This window comes from Nannospalax galili, unplaced genomic scaffold, assembly GCF_000622305.1.
Source record: "Nannospalax galili isolate Female #2095 unplaced genomic scaffold, S.galili_v1.0 scaffold556, whole genome shotgun sequence".
Classification (NCBI taxonomy): Eukaryota; Metazoa; Chordata; class Mammalia; order Rodentia; family Spalacidae; genus Nannospalax; species Nannospalax galili.
The window spans coordinates 1,203,658-1,221,990 of NW_008338253.1; the positions used below are offsets into that span (position 1 = coordinate 1,203,658).

General features: G+C 37.6%; 1 protein-coding gene across 1 annotated transcript in view; it reads right to left on the minus strand.

Moving 5' to 3' along the window:
- LOC103734151 (cytochrome b-245 heavy chain) overlaps positions 1-18,333 on the minus strand; it is a 40,970-nt gene that overhangs the window by 5,686 nt on the left and 16,951 nt on the right. The window contains exons 6-11 of the mRNA XM_008833050.3: positions 16,506-16,696; positions 12,229-12,358; positions 9,590-9,682; positions 5,922-6,175; positions 4,467-4,629; positions 1,235-1,381 (exon numbers count right to left, since the gene is read on the minus strand). Coding sequence (XP_008831272.2) covers positions 1,235-1,381; positions 4,467-4,629; positions 5,922-6,175; positions 9,590-9,682; positions 12,229-12,358; positions 16,506-16,696 — 978 coding nt within the window. The remainder of the gene's footprint in view (positions 1-1,234; positions 1,382-4,466; positions 4,630-5,921; positions 6,176-9,589; positions 9,683-12,228; positions 12,359-16,505; positions 16,697-18,333) is intronic.

Here is an 18,333-nt window from a genome sequence, read left to right on the forward strand (position 1 = left end):
TCTTCCCAAATGAGTCTAAGCCATGGCAAGTTGTCTAGAAATAACCATTACAGGATTGAAAGAGTCTCCATACAGTATTTCTTAACTTTGTGAATTGTAAGATGTTTATATTGCCCACTATACCTTCTGGGAGGCAATACTGCTTTCAGTTGAAGAAACTGACATTTTTATTATAGTGTTCTATGAGCTCTACAAATATTTTTCAAGATACACACCCATACACATATATGCACATATATTATATATGTGTATCTCACTTACATTAGATATATGTTGATTTGTTTACTACTACTAATCATAAAACATTAGAAGTTGCTCAGTGAAGGCTCTAGAACATTCTGACTCGGCAACTTACTTGCTAGGTACCTTTAGGTGAAATGATCCAATCAGTTCTAAGCTTTCTTTTTTTTATCAGTAAAATGTAGATAGTAATTGTAGTTACTTAAGAAGGTTGTTGAGAGCACAGAATGAGACAATCTGTCCAAACAGCAGAAACAATGAATGTTATGTAATTCAGTGAATGACACATAACTCAGTGTCTGCAAAGGATGTTATAGGAGCCCCACCCTTGGATACCAAAATCCACAAATGCTCAAGTCCCTTTTATAAAATGGCTTAGTATTTGCATAGAATCTATAATCTTCTTGCATACTTAAATCATCCCTAGATTATTTTATGATACCTCATATGACAAAAATCCTATGTAATTAGTTACTAGTTTATATTATGTAACTAGTCAATTGTTTAGGGAAGAACTACTAGAAAAAAAGACTGTTTACTATATAATTCTTTTCACAATCTACAGATGCAAATCCCAAGGATATGGAGAGCTGACTGTATATAAATATATTAAATATATCATAAACCACACATAACACAAAAGTTAATGTACTGTGAGGAAAAGATTATAAGAGAGACAGAAAGAAAGAGAGTATTTTCTCCCTATTACCCTCTGATAAGTCTGGTTCATCTGCTTTGAGATCCCAGATCCTTGGTAGTGGCACTGTTCTAATGTCAAATTCACAATCTTTATTCTCTCGTAGGTCCCTTATCTTGGAATCTAGTCCCAAGAGCCCGAATATTTTGTGATATGGAGTATGAGTAAGCTGAATCACTTGAATATATTAAGCACTCTTGGAAGAAAATAGTACATGGAACATGCCAATATGCAAAGAGAAGTCAGCAAGAGCTGGACCCTATGGGAAGGATCTGAGATCAGGATCCTAGTCCTCACCTGAGACTCATCCCAGCCAGTGAGGTGGATGTTGTAGCTGAGGAAGTCAGCATTGTTCCTCTCTTGCATCTGGGTCTCCAGAAGCTGTAGCAGGTCTGCAAACCACTCAAAGGCATGTGTGTCCCGGCACAGCCAGTAGAAATAAATCTGAAAAGGGATGGGCCACGGAGTAGGTTATATTGGGATGGTTATATCAGCATTAATGAATGGATTTACACCATTCTAAACATCTTCCAGATGCTCAAAATGTTTTGAAACGGGTTTTCAGAGAGCTCAGGACGCGTTTGTTATTTTTTTAAGACACAGTCTTGTGATGTGGCCTACATTAGTCCCAATCTCAGTATCTTCCCGTCTCTGCCTCCCAAATGTTAGAATTGTAGTTATGTATTACCATATCCTAGATACGCTAAAGGCTACTTCACATAAACCTGCTCTGGTCTTCATATAGGCAGGTCAATAAAGAAATAGTTTAGTGTTAAAAAATACACAGCTCACCCGGGCATGGTGGCGCACACCTTTAGTCCCAGCACTCGGGAAGCAGGGGCAGGTGGATCTCTGTGAGTTCAACGCCAGCCTGGTCTACATAGTGAGTTCCAGGCCAGCTAGGGATACAGGGAGACCCTGTCTCAAAAATAGACCAAAAAAAGTGCACAGCTCTCTTCCCCTGCTGGCCTTCCATTTTCCCTCTGGGGGCTGCTGTTTCTTTCCCAGAATCCTTGACTTCCTTTGTTCCAAAAATGCCAAAGGAATGTACACAATGGCTACTGCAGGAAGTCTTCCCTGCCTGCAACTGCCACACCTTCTTAAATTCTTAGAGAAAAATTAGTTCGACTCTTATCTCCTCCACACACAAAAGAAGTAAAGGGGAAAAATGAAAAGTCTAGGTAGGCTCAATGTCCCTATTAGAATTGATCTCAATTGTTGCTAGAATGATTTGAGATTTAGGAGAAATCTTTCATCAGGTAATTTACAAGTAATAATTCCCTGGGAATTTATCCCTAGGAGACATCCATAAGCTGATAAAAAGTTCCATCTCTCCTGCCCTCTTCAGACACAGAAAGTACTGAAGTGCTTAATCTAGAGTCAACACCATATATAATACAGGGCAATAGAAAAATTAGTTTCAGTTGGGATTGCTGGTGCGGGCCTGTAATCCAAGCTATTCAGCCCTATAATCCCAGTTATTTAGGGAGCTGGGGAAGAAGAAGCACAGAAGTAAGGTCTGTTTGGGCTTCACATTAAATCAAGGCATGTCTGGGAAACTTAGAGATTATCTGTCGCAAAATAAAAAAAGTAAACTGAGGCTAGGGACGTGGATCAGTGGAGGATGACATACCTAGCATGTGTAAGGTCCTGGGCTAAATCTCCAATAATGAAGAGAAAATGTATTCTTCACCTTTTCAATGGGATATGAAGGAAATATTAAAAACCATCATTATGTTGGTTTCAAGAAGTGACAGACTTAGGTGCTTCTCCGTGACCTCTCCACTCATGTATCCTTGGTTATGCTTACAGTACTATGCATGAATTCCCTCCTGTTGAGTGGACCTTAGGTTCAATTAGACACTTGTTGATTACTCCCAAGATAAAAGTGCCACCCCTCTACCAATAGTGATAGTTTGCTATAGCAGACATTGTTGTAGTTATTAGCCTTTACAGCTGGGTAGCACCACTGCTGGCTTTCCCCCTTGGCAGCTTGCATAGTATCTTTCTACACCATGGGAGCTAGTCTTCAGGGAGGAAGCTTCTAGGTCAGTTCCAGCTTGATTGTTCCAAGTCCTGTGTCCGAAGTATGTTCTACCTTCAGCAATAGAGACTTAACTTCAAGTTCTGGGAAGCAATCAAGAGCTGTGGCAATAGTGTGTATTATCTGGGGAGTCTCATGAGCTACCCTGACCAATAAGCTAAAGGGAGGGTTCCCTTGGCTGACACTATAATTTTTGTTATGTAGCCTTCTGCTATCCACGTACACTCTTGTTTGTATTATATTTATGTTTTTCAATATGTTTATTACGTACTACATTTCCCTTTGCCTTTTCACACCACCTAAGCATTATTTATCTCTCCTTTCTCTCCTCCTATATAGCACTCCCTCCTCCCTCTCCATTTAAAGTATCTCCCCTATTTTCTTATTTTACCCTTGATAATACCGGTCTCCTATATCCCATTCTCTCACGCTCCTTCTCCCCCCCACCCCCACCATGGAGGAGTCAGATGGGTACTGGAAGGATTCAAATAAACTACTCATGTATGAAATTCTCAAAAAAATTTAAATAAACAAACAGAAAAACATCATTATGAAGCCTGCTGTTGTTGTAAAGCATTTTCATTTTCTTATTTATAAGGTTAAGTGGTTGCAGAAAAATGAATATAATTAGAGATTATCATATTAGCTGAAATAACTCAGATCCAGAAAGACAATATCACAAGTTTTATCTCTTTTATGGATTGTAGATTAAAAATAAACACATATGATTATATGAATATGGCATGATGGTAAAATCTAGGTAGCAGGAAGGATGGAATCAGGGGAAATGGGGAGAAAAGGAAGCATACAGTGGGTGAATCCATCAATGATCACAGTATGTGATGTACTTGAATGAAAATATACTTATGAAACACATCAATATAGGAAATTAATATAAGCCAACATATTTTAAATATAGGGAAATCAGATTAGGACATGCATCTCAGTGGCATAGCAGGTGCAAGGTCACTGGTTGTATTCATGACAGTGTAAAATTATTTTAATTTGAAAACTATGAAAAACAAAGTGTAAAGTTATACATATTCAGTGTTTATAACGTTCTAAAAATATTTAAGGTTGCAGGGGAAAAATCTAGAAAAGAATATATAAGGGTGTGAGGATGTAGTTTAGTACTATAGAACTTGCTTAACACACATGAGGCTTTGGCTTCTATCTTCAGCACTGCATATGTGTGTATGTGTGTGCACACATATGTCACATGTGTGTTCTCATACATTTGCATATAAAAAGTATAACTGTTGGGCTGATGAATTTTCAATATTTCCATATAAACATAGCATATTAGTTTTATTAATAGTTCTGCTTATATAGGAGCACATTTAACTAATCTGATAATTCTCTGAAGAGAAGCTGTCCTCTCCAAAATTTCTCATATTTTGTCTTAACTTCCTTTGGGGCCTGTCAGTCTCGCTTTTCAAACAGTGATGATAACTCTAGAACCTCCAGTAAATAAGAATAGCTTACCTTTTTGAGCTTCAGATTAGTAGCATTATTGCAGTATTTGTACCAGACAGACTTGAGAATGGAGGCAAAAGGCGTGACCCCAATCCCTGCTCCCACCAGCATCACCACCTCATAGCTGAACACATCTTCACTGGCTGTACCAAAGGGACCATCAACTGCTATCCTGAATGGAAATGCGGAAAAGACAGTTATAGGCACATCTTGTTCCTCACAGTAAATAGGAAGAATGTCTATTGTTGTTGGAGATGTGTACTGTGTGGATTCTGAGACAATGCATCCATGCGACACTTTCTGCTATAAAATGATGGCTCCATGTAAGTGATTTCATGCCAACATTTGGGCTGGAAGTAAAAATATGAATGATTCACTACGTAAAAACATTTGTTAATTCATCATGGACATTTAAAATTTTCCCTCATTTTTCTTTTCCTGCTTCATACCACATACACACACACAAACACACATACACATACATGCACAGGCACATGCATGTGTGCACCCATGTAGGCATGGAAGTATAGCATACACACAGACCCTTCTGCATCTTGTTAAAGCAAACTATATTTGTTTTTTTGTTTTATTTGTTTTTGTTATTACTATTTTATGTGTGCATGGGTGTGTGTGAGATACACAAGGGGGACACGTGTGGAGATCAGAGAACAACCTTTGGGAGTTGTTTTTCTCCTTTAACTATGGGATCTAGGGATCCAAGGATCAAACTCAGGTCATCAGATTTGCATGGCAAGTTCTCTTTCCCACTGAGCCATCTCTATTTCCAAATCCTTTTTATTAAATGTAGGTAGCCCGGGAAGACTTAAAACTTGCTCTTGCTATGTAGAAAGGGGTGACCTTCAATTTCTCATTGTCCTCCATTTCCCAAGTGCTAGGATACAGGTGTGGGCCCCATGCCGGGCAGGGCAATCTACATTTGAAATTCCTACTTATAGTGCATATTCAAGTGATCTTTGCTACATAATAACATTGTATTGATTTCAGAGCATCACTTTTCTTTTTTTTTCATTCATTAAACTATTCAAAAAACCTTTATTCAGCTTCTTCTAAGTCTTTGATACTATGATAGGCATGTAAGAAGAATGCAAAGCAAATAAGATGTGGCATTACTTTCAAAGTAATGTTATTAAAATTCAAGAATATCTTCAGTAGCTATGATTTCATTTGTTAGAAAAGTTAATGTAACTTGGCCTTGATCCCTAAATATTTAAAGAAATTTTGGAGGATTGATTAATAGTATTTGATCTCAATGTTTTATATTTCAGTTAAGACATTAAAAATATGTGTGGACAGACCACATACACATAATGGGAAATGTAGAGAAACATAACTGCATTCTTAGAAGCACTGTGTTTTGTTATTTAGGAGATAAATGGGGAATAGCATGTATTTAGCACTGTCTCTCCTAAACTCATATATTTGCAATAGGTGCTTTGTACTCACTTTGGTAGTTTCCAGGCCTCTTGAAACTCTTGCTTATCACAGCCACAGGCATTGAATAGTCCTTCTGTCCAGTCTCCCACGATGCGGATATGGATACTAAAGAAGTCTTCTTCAGGGGCGGAGGTCAGTGTGAAAGGATGCCACTCCAGCTTGGAAACCTGGGGGCACTTGACAAAAATGTACTGTCCCACCTCCATCTTGAATCCCTTCTTCTTCATCTGCAGCTCAATAGTTTTAAAAGGGTGAGTGACCACCTATGGAATAAAACATGACTCTGGAAATGCAATTTCTCCCAAACATTTGCCTTTCAGTGTCCATATGGATAAAATATCGAGCTAAGATTTGCCACCTGTTTCTTATTTCAGGACCATAAAGAAGGCCCTTCAATAGATGTGTGTGTCTTTGGGATGTGTCTGCAATTTTAGCCCACAGCCAAAGATGGACCGAGGAATGGACATCAAGTCCTCATTCTGTCTCTAATCTGAGAAAGCTCCAGAACTCCTTTGCAAGATCAGGTAAAGCTAAATCTGTAACCAGATTTTGTACCAGATCCGTCTTCCCTCTTCCTCATCCTACCTTTCTTCATGATTTTGTTTGTTTTGAGACATGAATGAATTCTGTATGTAGACCATGCTAGCTTGGAATTTGATATACATATCAAGGCCCAGGCTGACCTTGAACTCATGATCTCCTGTCTCAGCCCCCCAACTGCTGGGATCATAGGCAAGCTGATAGCACATGCCACAACCAATCTTACTTTCTCTGCGAGGTCAGTCCCTGAAAACTCCTACTAAGCCTTGTGTATACAGTTCTCTGTTTCATAGTCTTTAGCAGTAAATCCAAGTTATCAGTCTATACTTATTTTTTTCCTCTTAGATGTTAAAAAATGATTTTAAAAAACAAAACAATACAGTTCCCTGTTTGTTCTTCCTGTCTCCCCAAGGCATGAGAGAAGACATTGACAAATGAATAGAAGATGGAACTCTCACTGGTTAATTATATAGCAACTCCCCCACAGCAAATAACTATCTGTCTGTTCTTCTACATTTCTCCTTAGGGAGGAGACCATCCATTCTTTCCCTAAGTAAGGTACTATATTCATTCTCCATATACAAAAATGATCATAGAAGGTTAATCAAATGATGCAAATGTTCATCATCTAGGAAGTGAATAAATATTTCTGAAACATGATAAGAACACACAGAAAACTCTATTTTCAAAAAGATATCTATACTTCGAAGTTTATTTCAGCACTACTTGCTACAGTCATGTTCTGGAATCAACCTAAATGTACAACCATAAGGAATGGATAAAGAAAATGTAGGTTATATGTGAGTGTGAGTGTGTGTGTGTGTGTGTGTGTGTGTGTGTATCACCTTAAGAGAATACAATCTTCCATAATCTCACTTACATGCTGAATCTAAAAGAGCCAATCTCATAGAAATTGAGTGTAGATGGTAGATACCACAAGTTCAGGAGAGTAAGGTAGAGGGAGAGATGGTGGCAAGATTGATTAATAGGTATAGTTACAGTTAGATAGAATCTGGTGTTAGACAGTTAGATTGTTCTGGGGTTCTTTTTGCACAGTGGGGTTGATATGGAGAACAGTATGTTGTATATTTTAAAATTGCCAGAAGACTTTGAGTATTTTTATCACAATAAAAACCATACATGTTTGAGGTGAAAATATGCTACTGATCAAAAATATTGATCATTACACAAGTATAATGTACCAGAATATTACATTGTAGCTTATAAGTAGGTACAATTCAGTATTAAATGAAAATGAAATCAAACTAAAGCCAGAAAAACAAAAATGTAATATACTGCTTCTTTGAAGATTCCTAAGACACCTAGAAGAATTTTAGGTACAACTAAAGACATCTAAGGACATCAAAGGAAAGAAAGTAATCTAGAAATAACAGCTTTTCACTGTTCACTGATACTAACAGCCTTTTATTTCCATGAATGAAGAATTGTAAAAGAATGGGAAATGTTTTTAACAAAAACTGTTGATTAAGGTGATAGCTAAATGGTAACATATATACTTACCATGTGTGAGGCCCAAGTTTGATCCCTAGCACCACCAAGAAATTGTTAAATGTTTCTAAAATTGTGATTTATATGTGCATAATATAAGGTTACAATAAACTTCCTCTACTCCGAAATAAGGAGTTGGAAAGCATCATTTTTAACAGAGAAAATTATGTTGAAAATTGTTTACCATGTTGTAATTTCATGCGACGAAACAATTTTTCTTATATTTAAATTTTTCTATTACAGGCATAAAGAGAATTTAACTAAATAAGATGTACTAGTAGGCAGCAGTATCACTAGACTATTTTCAGATGACATCCTTTTCTTGTATTTGCATGAGAAGAAAGTGAACATCTATTTTCTTTACAAGAAAACAAATTTGCCTATGGAAAAAAATGATTTCTAATTCCTAACTTTGATATATGTCTATCTGGAAATGAAGTCATTTTCACTAGTTCATATTTTTATCTTCCAAGTAACAAAAGTTAAAATAATTACCTATGCTTTTAAAAAATGAAAGAAAACAAATTTGCCTTAGAAACATATTTAGGAGAAATATTTGTCTAGTTCAATATCTTATTTATGAAGGGGAAATTTATGGCAGGCGCTTTTGCTGATCTCTGCTATTTTTCTTATAATGCAGTGTAAATACCATACAAGGAGAATTGTTTTGTATTCCTCTATTGTAAGACAGCCAATGACAGCAGGACTAGCTTTACTATGCCTCAAATCTCTATAAATGTCAAATAAAAATATAGGCTGGAGGACAGAGAGAATTTTTATGTTTTGCAAAACTAATCTATAATAGGCTTTTGGAAGATTCTTTTCTGAAATGAATTAAACTGAATTAAACATTTTTTGAACTGAATTAAATTTTATGTGACAAAATATTCATGTTGGGGGTTTGCTAAATTTCCAACAAGGACTTTTCCTAATCATCATCTATTTATCATCTATCTATCTATCTATCTATCTATCTATCTATCTATCATCTATCTATTTCTCCAAATGACTATCTCCTTCCTTTGTAAGGAAAAATAAAATACAAATTCATGGAGAAGAAAAAAAACACCCCAGAGCTGGCATTAAGAGACCAAAACAAAGTGTAGCTTAGTTATGAATTGGCTTGACACTTCAGTCACTTTAGCTCTGATATTCTAGGATAATTTATACAAAAAAGAAAAAGTGAGAACTAGAAAGCTCTTTCAACCTATTCTGGTTGCTTTTCTTAGTACAAAAATTTTGGTTCATTAATACATAGAGAGACAGAGAGACAGAGTCAGAAAGACAGAGTCAGAGAGACAGAGACAGAGAGAGAAAGAGGAGAGAAGGGGGAAGAGGAAAGGTTGAGGGGAGAGGGGAAGGAAGAGGAGAGGAGAAAGAGAGAGGCTAGAGAGAGACAGTGTCAGGGAGAATATCATAGAAAGTGGCACCTTCTATTACCCCCTTTTAAAGGTCTATCCGTTTCATTGAGCTGAATGTATTAAAATAAACAGTATGTCTTTTTTTAATTTAATATAAAGAATCTGGGTAAAAGGCATCTCTGACCAACCATATAGAGAACTTTGAGAGACTTGTCCATGCTGTACTTAGACACTACCAATAACAACAATTTCTAAATCATTCAATACCTTGGTGATGACCACTTTCTGTTGAGATCGCCAAAACCGGACCAACCTCTCACAGACATACAGGAACATGGGGCCCACTATCCATTTCCAAGTCTATAATCACAGAAAATTAAAAGAATGAGATGTGGTAAAGGAGTTGTGATAACTAGAAAAATATTCATAAGGAGAAAATATTTTACAATCAGGTTAACATTTGTAGGCTTGTTTAAATATTTGCTATTGATAAATATTTTTCAATAAAACAACATATGAAAATATCTAAAACTGTCACACATGGTGGTGCACATCTTTAATACCAGTATTTGAGAGGCAGAAGCAGGTGGATTTCTATGGGTTGGAGGCCAGCCTGGTCTGCATAGTGAGTACCAGACCAGTTGGGGCTACGTAGTAAAACCCTTCCTAAAATAAGCAAATAAATAAATAAATAAATAAATAAATGAAATTATGATAAATAGTTAAGCCAGTAAAAATAAATATTCTTTTAGCCACATTGGGGAACTGTATCTACAGTTTGAAACTTTCCAAAGAGGAACTTCTGACAAGAATGAGATTTCCTCTCAGTGTCATAACTGCAGTTACACTAACCCTACAACACAGCAAGGATGGTTTCAGAATTAACGTGTCTTCAGCAACATGATATTTTTAATGCAACCCTGAAGTTGTTTTATCTCAGACATGGTGTCACAGCTTAAGCTTTTGCAAGATGACAAATTTTGTGCAAGAGTTCAGCTGTTTCTCCAGTGTTCTGGTAAATTCTAGGAACTATGCATTGCACTTGCTGAAGAGACACACATGAAGGTTTTAAGAGTTCTGTCTGATTCACTGATCAGAATATAAAGTGTTTTATAATATTGGGATTGCTTTGTATCATTGTAGACTCTATATAAACATTTAGGCCAAACAGATTCACCATGGGATTTGACCAACTGGTTTCATAGTCTAATATTTGAAATATCAAAAAATTATAAGGCAATATCAGCTCACATATGCTATTTCAGAATGGATTCAGGGCAATTAGAGAGTGCCCCCATAGTTTCACATATGACCTAACTATTAAATTATATTTTTGAAAATTTATTGTTGAAAATTGAAACTACTTGAATGTCCACATCTTTAGCCAAAGTTGAACAATATCTACATCAGAAGTGAGGAATATTCTTTTGCTGGACTTCATCTTTAGAAGACAGGTACTTTAAAAGTCTTCCATGTCCTGTTTCCTGGTTGCCACTATGGGGTGACATTGAATGGCACCAGATTTGGACATTGCCTCTAATATCCTCAGAAATCTAGAAGCTCCTTTTGTGGCAGCTGCCAGAAAAAGGAGTCAAAATCATTCCAGTGTCATCGAGGAAGTGTGCCTTTCCCAGACCATAAAAGAACTGGCAATCAGGTTCCTTTTTACCTTTGCTATAGATGTATGAATATAGTATGATTCACTGATGTGTGTTTGATTTCATTAATGAACAAGGATGCTGAAGCGTGTTAAGCATTTACAGAGTGATGGGTCTAGTGGAAAAATATTCCTATGGCAAGAGAGCAGGGGAAAATGGGAAAGGAGATTTGTCTTTATGCTCTACCATGCTCAATGAAAATGTTAAAATCCTTTTCTGAAGCCCCATGCAAATGTTCACTTTTGTTCAGTTTTATACCAGTGGCTAGTACAATGGCCAAGAAAGTCTAATGTCTGCAATAGAAGAAAAGCTATGAAGATTATAAGGCCTTTTCCTCACTTTATGGAGCAGAGATAACACAGAATGTATAAAATGGAGCTCAGAAGATCTCGCTATAGGACAAAGTAAGCATTTTATCATGTTTCCCCTTGCTTGCCCTGTCTTAACATGAGGTGACTGCCATTTGGTGTTTGTGTGATTCTGGATGTCCAGCTCCTGTCATGCCTGATAGATTGGATCTCCCAATACTGAAAGGCAAAACAATTTGCTATTTCATCAATTCTTCTTAACAGTTCTGAAAGCCATATAGAATGCTTGACTTCCTGTACCCAAGGAGGTTCATAGTTCCTTATGGGTGATTTATTTGAGTTATACAACTCAGATCAGAACAGAATCCCTATGTATATCTCTGATAATCATTAACTACTATTATTATGATCCTCATATCCAGAAGAAAAAAGATAGTACCTCTTAAACCCAAAGAGCAATTTTAACAACACTGCTTTGAGGCTAGAGAGAAGGTTCGTGGTTAAGAGCACTGGCTGCTCTTACAGACCTCCGTTTGATTCCCAGAACCCATGTGACAGCTAATAACCATCTGTAACTCCAGCCCCGGGGAAATCTGATGCCCCAGGGGAATCTGATGACTCCCTCTTCTGACCTCCGTGGGCATCACACAACAAGTATGCACTTACCTACATACAAGATATACACTCATACACATAAAATACAAATAATAATAAATAAAATATTTTTTAAAAGACTTTTTTCCAAGTTCCATGCAAGGACGCTGACAACAGAGCAATACAAAACTTATTTTTTGAGAAACAGTTCTAGTCAGTACATATAATAAGAAAAGTAGATGCAGCCCTCTAGAAGATTTGTGATGTTCTTAATGGACAGCTCTATGACATTTGTATCTGCTTCTTAAGATTGCCACGAATAAAAATAGAAATATGTAATGCATACCATAGGAGGGTTTCCAGAGAACTCTGGTATTGGACAATTCTTTATTTTTCCCCAATCTAAGATTTTGTCTTCACAGAATTTTATATTGTGCTTTTCCATACTATGGTTAGTCTGCTTACGTACAATTCGTCTGGGAGAAATCAAAACAAACAAAAAAAAAAGCAAAATGTAAGTCCACAGTATTCAATAGCAAGAAATTAAGCTGCTTGCATATTTTAGACTCTTCAAAATCCAGGATCTCATGTATGCTTTGTAACCACTTTACCAATAAGCTACACCCTCAACCCCAATTTTGGGCGTATTTCAAGTATCCTACTTGGGGCCCTCCTTTTTAAGTAGTATCTTATCCTCACAAAGAAATCAGAGTAAGAGAAAGAAAATGTTTGACTATAAACAAAAAATGACACAAAGAATATCTACACATAACATTATAAAGTGTGAGTCTTGGATTACCAGTGTATGTCCTTTTAAAAGGAGAAGGTGCTTTTCTCAAGTATAGTTTTCATCTACAAACAAACATAAAAAACCCAGAACATTGGCAATTGTAACAGGCCACTGGCTAACCTGTAGAGGGCCTTTGTGCAAATCAGCAAAAATTCCCCTTCAGCAAGGACATCCCTGCAAGCCAAAGTTGTGGCCAGCAAGGCATAGACTACCTTTCTTCTCTTTATGATGCATTTTTTTTCTCATTTTAAAAATATATTTTATTCTTTTTATTACACTTGTATAATCTTTTACTCATTATAAACTCTATAAGACATAAAATTAAATGAGGTTCCAACGTTTAAAAATGATCTCCACTTTGTTGTCAAAACACACAGTTTCATACAGAAAAATTCATTCCAAGTCAATTGACATTGAGACGTTTTCACATGCATTTCCAATCTCTATATACATGACTATCACTGGTCACAGTCGCCCACCTTCTGAGCTCCTCAGCATCTGAGCATGAATACAAACTCATCAGATAGACAGCCTTCCTCTCCCACTAGAGCCTCCATACTCTGCCATCCCTGCCACTGTCCACTGTGCTGTCAGCACCCCCATCCATTCCCCCTTATCTGCCCTTCTGGTAAATCTAGTCAGCCAGAGGTCCCTGTTCCAGGAGGATCAGCTGTTCCTCATCTACAGCAATCCATTGTCAGTATTCCTTTGGATAGAATTGGGGTCTGCTGTTCATTTTTCCAGTAGTATGTTGGGTTACTGTCTGGAAGAGCCTTTATCCATCCTGGCCAACAACTCGACTGAAGGTATTGCCTGTCTGGCTTTGCTGTTTGTCAACCAGAGGGAACCATATTATTCCTACAATCTACTGACAAATTATACATAACAGATCAAGAAATATATCTCTAGATAAGGTTTATTTGAGACCAACTGGTCATTACCCAAGATTTATCTGCAGGACACACAGTAATTAAAAATGCCAGAATGGTGGAACTAACCTTCTTGGATGTTTAACAGACATACCTTGAGATCTATACTAATTGGGTCAGAGGAACACAAAGGACACTTTTTGCTCCTTGCCCTCCTAGATCGATTAGTTCCCAGGGACTATGAGCATCTCGCAAAATGTCCTGTAATGGTGGTGGGTCATCTGACCTCTTGATCAAGGAGGCCAAGGAGACCCCACCAGATGGACTTGAACCAGTGTCCAGTCTATAAAGAGGAGGGTCAACACGGAGGAATCATTTCCTCCATGCTTCCAAGAGAAGCCAACAATGGTCGAGCAGGACCTTTGACTTACCTTCACATAGATGGAACTGGTAAAAGAAAGGAGCCAGGGGCTCCTCCCAAGCCCATGGGACCCCTGAGGAACAGATCCTCAAACGACCTCAAGAGTAAAAACAAATCAGTTTATCTGGTCCAATTGTATGTCCTTAAACACCCAAAAGGGAAGTATAACCAAAGATTAAAGGGGCCAATATAATTTCATAAGAGCATACATATGATGCATTTTTATAGTCGACAAACCACAGAATTATATATAGTTCTCTTGAGACTAGCAGAGTGTTTTATTTGTGGGCCTCCAAATTGTCTAGGCTTGGAGTAGTGATGCACACCTGTAATCTCTGCTCTCTGGAGGCTAAGTCATGAAGATCATAACTTTGAGGGTTCCAAGGCCTGCCTTGTCTACACATCAAGACTATGTTGCAAAAATTATTTAAATTCAGTCAAGGGGTGGAGGTCTTTCTGAGATTTAACTTAAACAGGACTATATAATTCTGACAGACATTGCCACTGGTAATGTGTTCTTTAAAGCACTTAGAGTCCCTTTACGTCAACTTGGTAAGTATTAATTAAGCAATTACTAAATAGAAGACAATTTTGGGTTAGTGGTGATAAAAAGACAGAGGTACAAAGTTAAGTTGATTTCAAAGGATGCAAATTCCATGGTCTTCAGAGTATACTAAGAGAAGAAACGGGGAAGTTCACTTGCAAAACTTTGTTTTGGGAACCTAAAATTTAACATATCATTCACTGTATTCTGAGAATGGTTGAATTCAGGGTCACTAACAACCCCTTTCTATTCCCAGGTTTTGATGAAGAAAATTAGCATGTATGAGTACTCATTATGACTAGGCTTGAGGAAAGGCACTATTGACTAAGTATCTCTGTGAATTCGTATAGTAAACTGGGGGAGGCGATAGCATCAGTGCAATTTTACTGGAAGGTACAAAAGCAGAATGCTTTGTTGAAAACAAGTCTGTTTTTGACCTGGATAGTTCTTGAGTTCAAATCTCAGTTCTACTCATTCATAGTTTGGGAATCTTGGGAACATGGACTTCTTTTGAGCTTCAGTTGCTTCATCTGTAAAACAGGTATAATATAATATTACCTCACTAAACACTGAATTTAGTAGTCAATTCACATGATGAGTGAAGAAGTCACGTGTAATACAGTAGTCTGAGAAATAATAATTATTAAAGTTCTTGATTCCTGACTCCATGTGGGGAATGAATGAGAGAAAGCAACGTGATATTTCTCCTTGTCCTCTCAATAATAGGAACAGAGTTCGTCAAACCTGAATTTCAATTCCAGTTTAACTGTCATCTTACTATGAAACTGTAAGCAATCCTCTAACCAGTGTAAATAGCAAATACTCCTTAAATGGAGAACAAAGTAATAACCTCTGCTCCAAAGGAAGACAGATATCTGTGGTACTATACAAACAAGAATTGGTGGGATTATTAAAAGGGGAAGAAATTCCTTCTTTTTTGTAGGATTCTCTGAGATAGCTGGATTGTGAGCAAATTCTGCTTAAAGATATTCAGTTCTTCTAGGAGAGTCAGGAGATTCTTCATCTCTACTGTTTTATCAGTGCTTAGAAAGAGTTTATCAGGGTTTAGAATCAGGAAGTAGTTTAAGAACACACCCATAAGTTATCCAAGGTTCAGTCTCTCCATCCTTCCCCTTTTTACTCTCAAATCTTGGTCACCCCTAGCTTTTGTGGCTCTGAAAAGAGTGCTTGAGCCTGCACGCCTAGTTTCCTGGAACCCTATACTCACCGTGGAACTTTCCTGGACCTTACTTTGTGTGTAGGTTGTGTGAAAGAGTAGAGAAAGGAAACTTGATATTAAAGCATAGTCCTCCAAGTGTACACTCGTGTAATGTGTGTCTCTATGAGTGCATTCGCTCTAAACCACTTGTGCTCTAGGCCACATGCCAGCTGGGAGTGGCATGACCCACATATTTTACCACTTTTATTGTCCTGTTCCCCATCTACACATTAGAGGGATTGAATGAGACACTGAGTATCAATATTGCACAGAACCTGACATAGAACAAGTGCTCAGAAGTTAATTATTAACTTTATTATACCAGAAAGTCTGGAAGCAAAGCCCATGTTCCTGAGAGGGTCTCATACACAGTAGGCAACCAGAGAATTATTGTTGACTTAAGTCAAAATCAATTAAAAAACAGAAAATCCTTTTAAATGATTAATCATTAACTCTTCTACTTGGGGATTTTGTTTAATCTACTTGTGATTAAGTCACAGAAGCAACATGGTAGATATCTAAGATCCTATTAGTACTCTTAGTATATTTTATACAATAGGTGTATAAAGCTTTCTTTAAGTAACTGCACTATAAAACAACTAAATGCAACAAAGTAAAAATGTCACTGTTTCTATTGAACTGACCTCTACTGTCTTCTCACATTCCCTCAGCAGACCAACTGACCACACAAAAGTGAGAAAGTCAATGTGCCTTTAGTTAGGCAACACACTTGGAAAGTGAAGGCCCTAAAGTCTTTGACTATGAAGTTACAAAACTCACTCAGCTCCATGGATGGCAAGGCCGATGAAGAAGATCACAAAGAGATGGTGTGTGTACCAGAACACTTCAAAGTAAGACCTCCGGATGGTTTTGGTGGAGGATGTGATAATTAATATGAGACACAGTGTGATAACAATTCCCGTGATGCCAGCCAACCGAGTCACGGCCACATACAGGCCCCCTGCAGGATTCTGTAAAACAGAAATACACACACACACACACACACACACACACACACACACATTAATTCTAGGCTGACAGCTGTAGAACTGCCCATTTAAAAAGCTGTTAAATAAGGTATCCCCCACTCCATCGAATATCCTAATCATTCCTCACAGAGAGTTATGGTGTTAGAGTAGATGTTTCCAAATTTAAACAGTCTTACATCATTGAGGAGTCAACCACAGACAAAGTCTCACATGGGGTAGTTTTAACTTGGCCCTATAGATGATCTCACTATCACTATTTCCAGGAAACTGAAAATAAAACTGGTGAAATACATAGGCTAGGTCTCTTGCCTTTGACAGGAGGGCTTGGAGCAGAGGTGATAAAGAGTTAGCTGTTATGGATACTCCAATATATATGCACAGGATCAAGCTGAAGTTGCCCCTGTAAGACTATGTCTTTCTTTTTGTCTTCAATCTCAGAGAGCACTATTAAATAAGGATCAGAGAATCAGGATATACACACTAGTCTGAGGGTAAGCTATACCTCAGGGTTTATGCTGACTCAGGGGGAGGAAGCTGAGTTTCATGGTCTGTGCTCATCAATAGTTATTGGCTAAAGGATGCTCAGGGAGAGGTAACTGTCCTGATGCTTTCAGATCTCATCCTGTGGGCAAAGGAATAGTAGTAGCTGCAGGAAGGTCCTTAGAGGAGGAAATAGGTATAAGTCAGTGAACATGAAAGCACTCTGAGTGAACTCAGATCCAGTAAAACTGACCTAAGGAGAACTGGGCAGAGCATCACAGTGTCAGTTCACCCAATCTGTTCAAACTGTCATCCTTAGACATCAGGCAAACAATGAACAATAGAAAGGAAGATTATCGGACAACGTATCATAGAACTGATAAATCAGGCAAGCTTTTGTCATGTCATGTCAGTGTTGAGGATAATAATTTAGGGAAAATGAAGATTTTTTTTCCTTATAGTTATTTTTCTAAACATAAAAGAATGTGTTTGAAATTTGATGGATAATAATGCAATTTAAATATCTTCCTAGGCCACTGGCTACATGAAAATCTCCTGGAGCTTCTCGCTGAATCTAAGAAGCTTCAATATCTAATGGAATGCAAGAGGTTCTTCCCTCTGGATACCCTCATGGCTGCCCTTGAAAGACTGCCACGTTACTCCCAAAGGACCAAAAATTAACAATTAGCGCGCGCGCACACGTGCACATACACCACACCTTAGATGTTGTAGATGAGAAAGAAGCAAAGCACCACTGACAGCTATCAGTGCTGTGTGCTCTAACACCAAACCCTTAACCTGGGTGTTCCCTACTGTACACAATTAATTTCATAGCACCAACATTAAACAAGGTTACTTTGCCTCTGCAACAGGACAAGATAAGAGCAATACTGTTCCAAAAATCATGTTCTAGACTAGACAAAACTGGCTGACTGCTGCTTTCACATATTATATAGATTTAGCCCTGATCTGTTCTTTCTGCCTCTTAGAAAAAAAATTAAGATAGTGATCGTAGAACTAGCCTCAATTTCTTATATCTGATTCAGAGAAAATCCCAGCTTCCTTAAACCTTCCCTCAACCATCTAATAAAAAAAAAAAAGCCCAAGTCTCATAGCAAGCCCCTTCTAACATCCTCTGG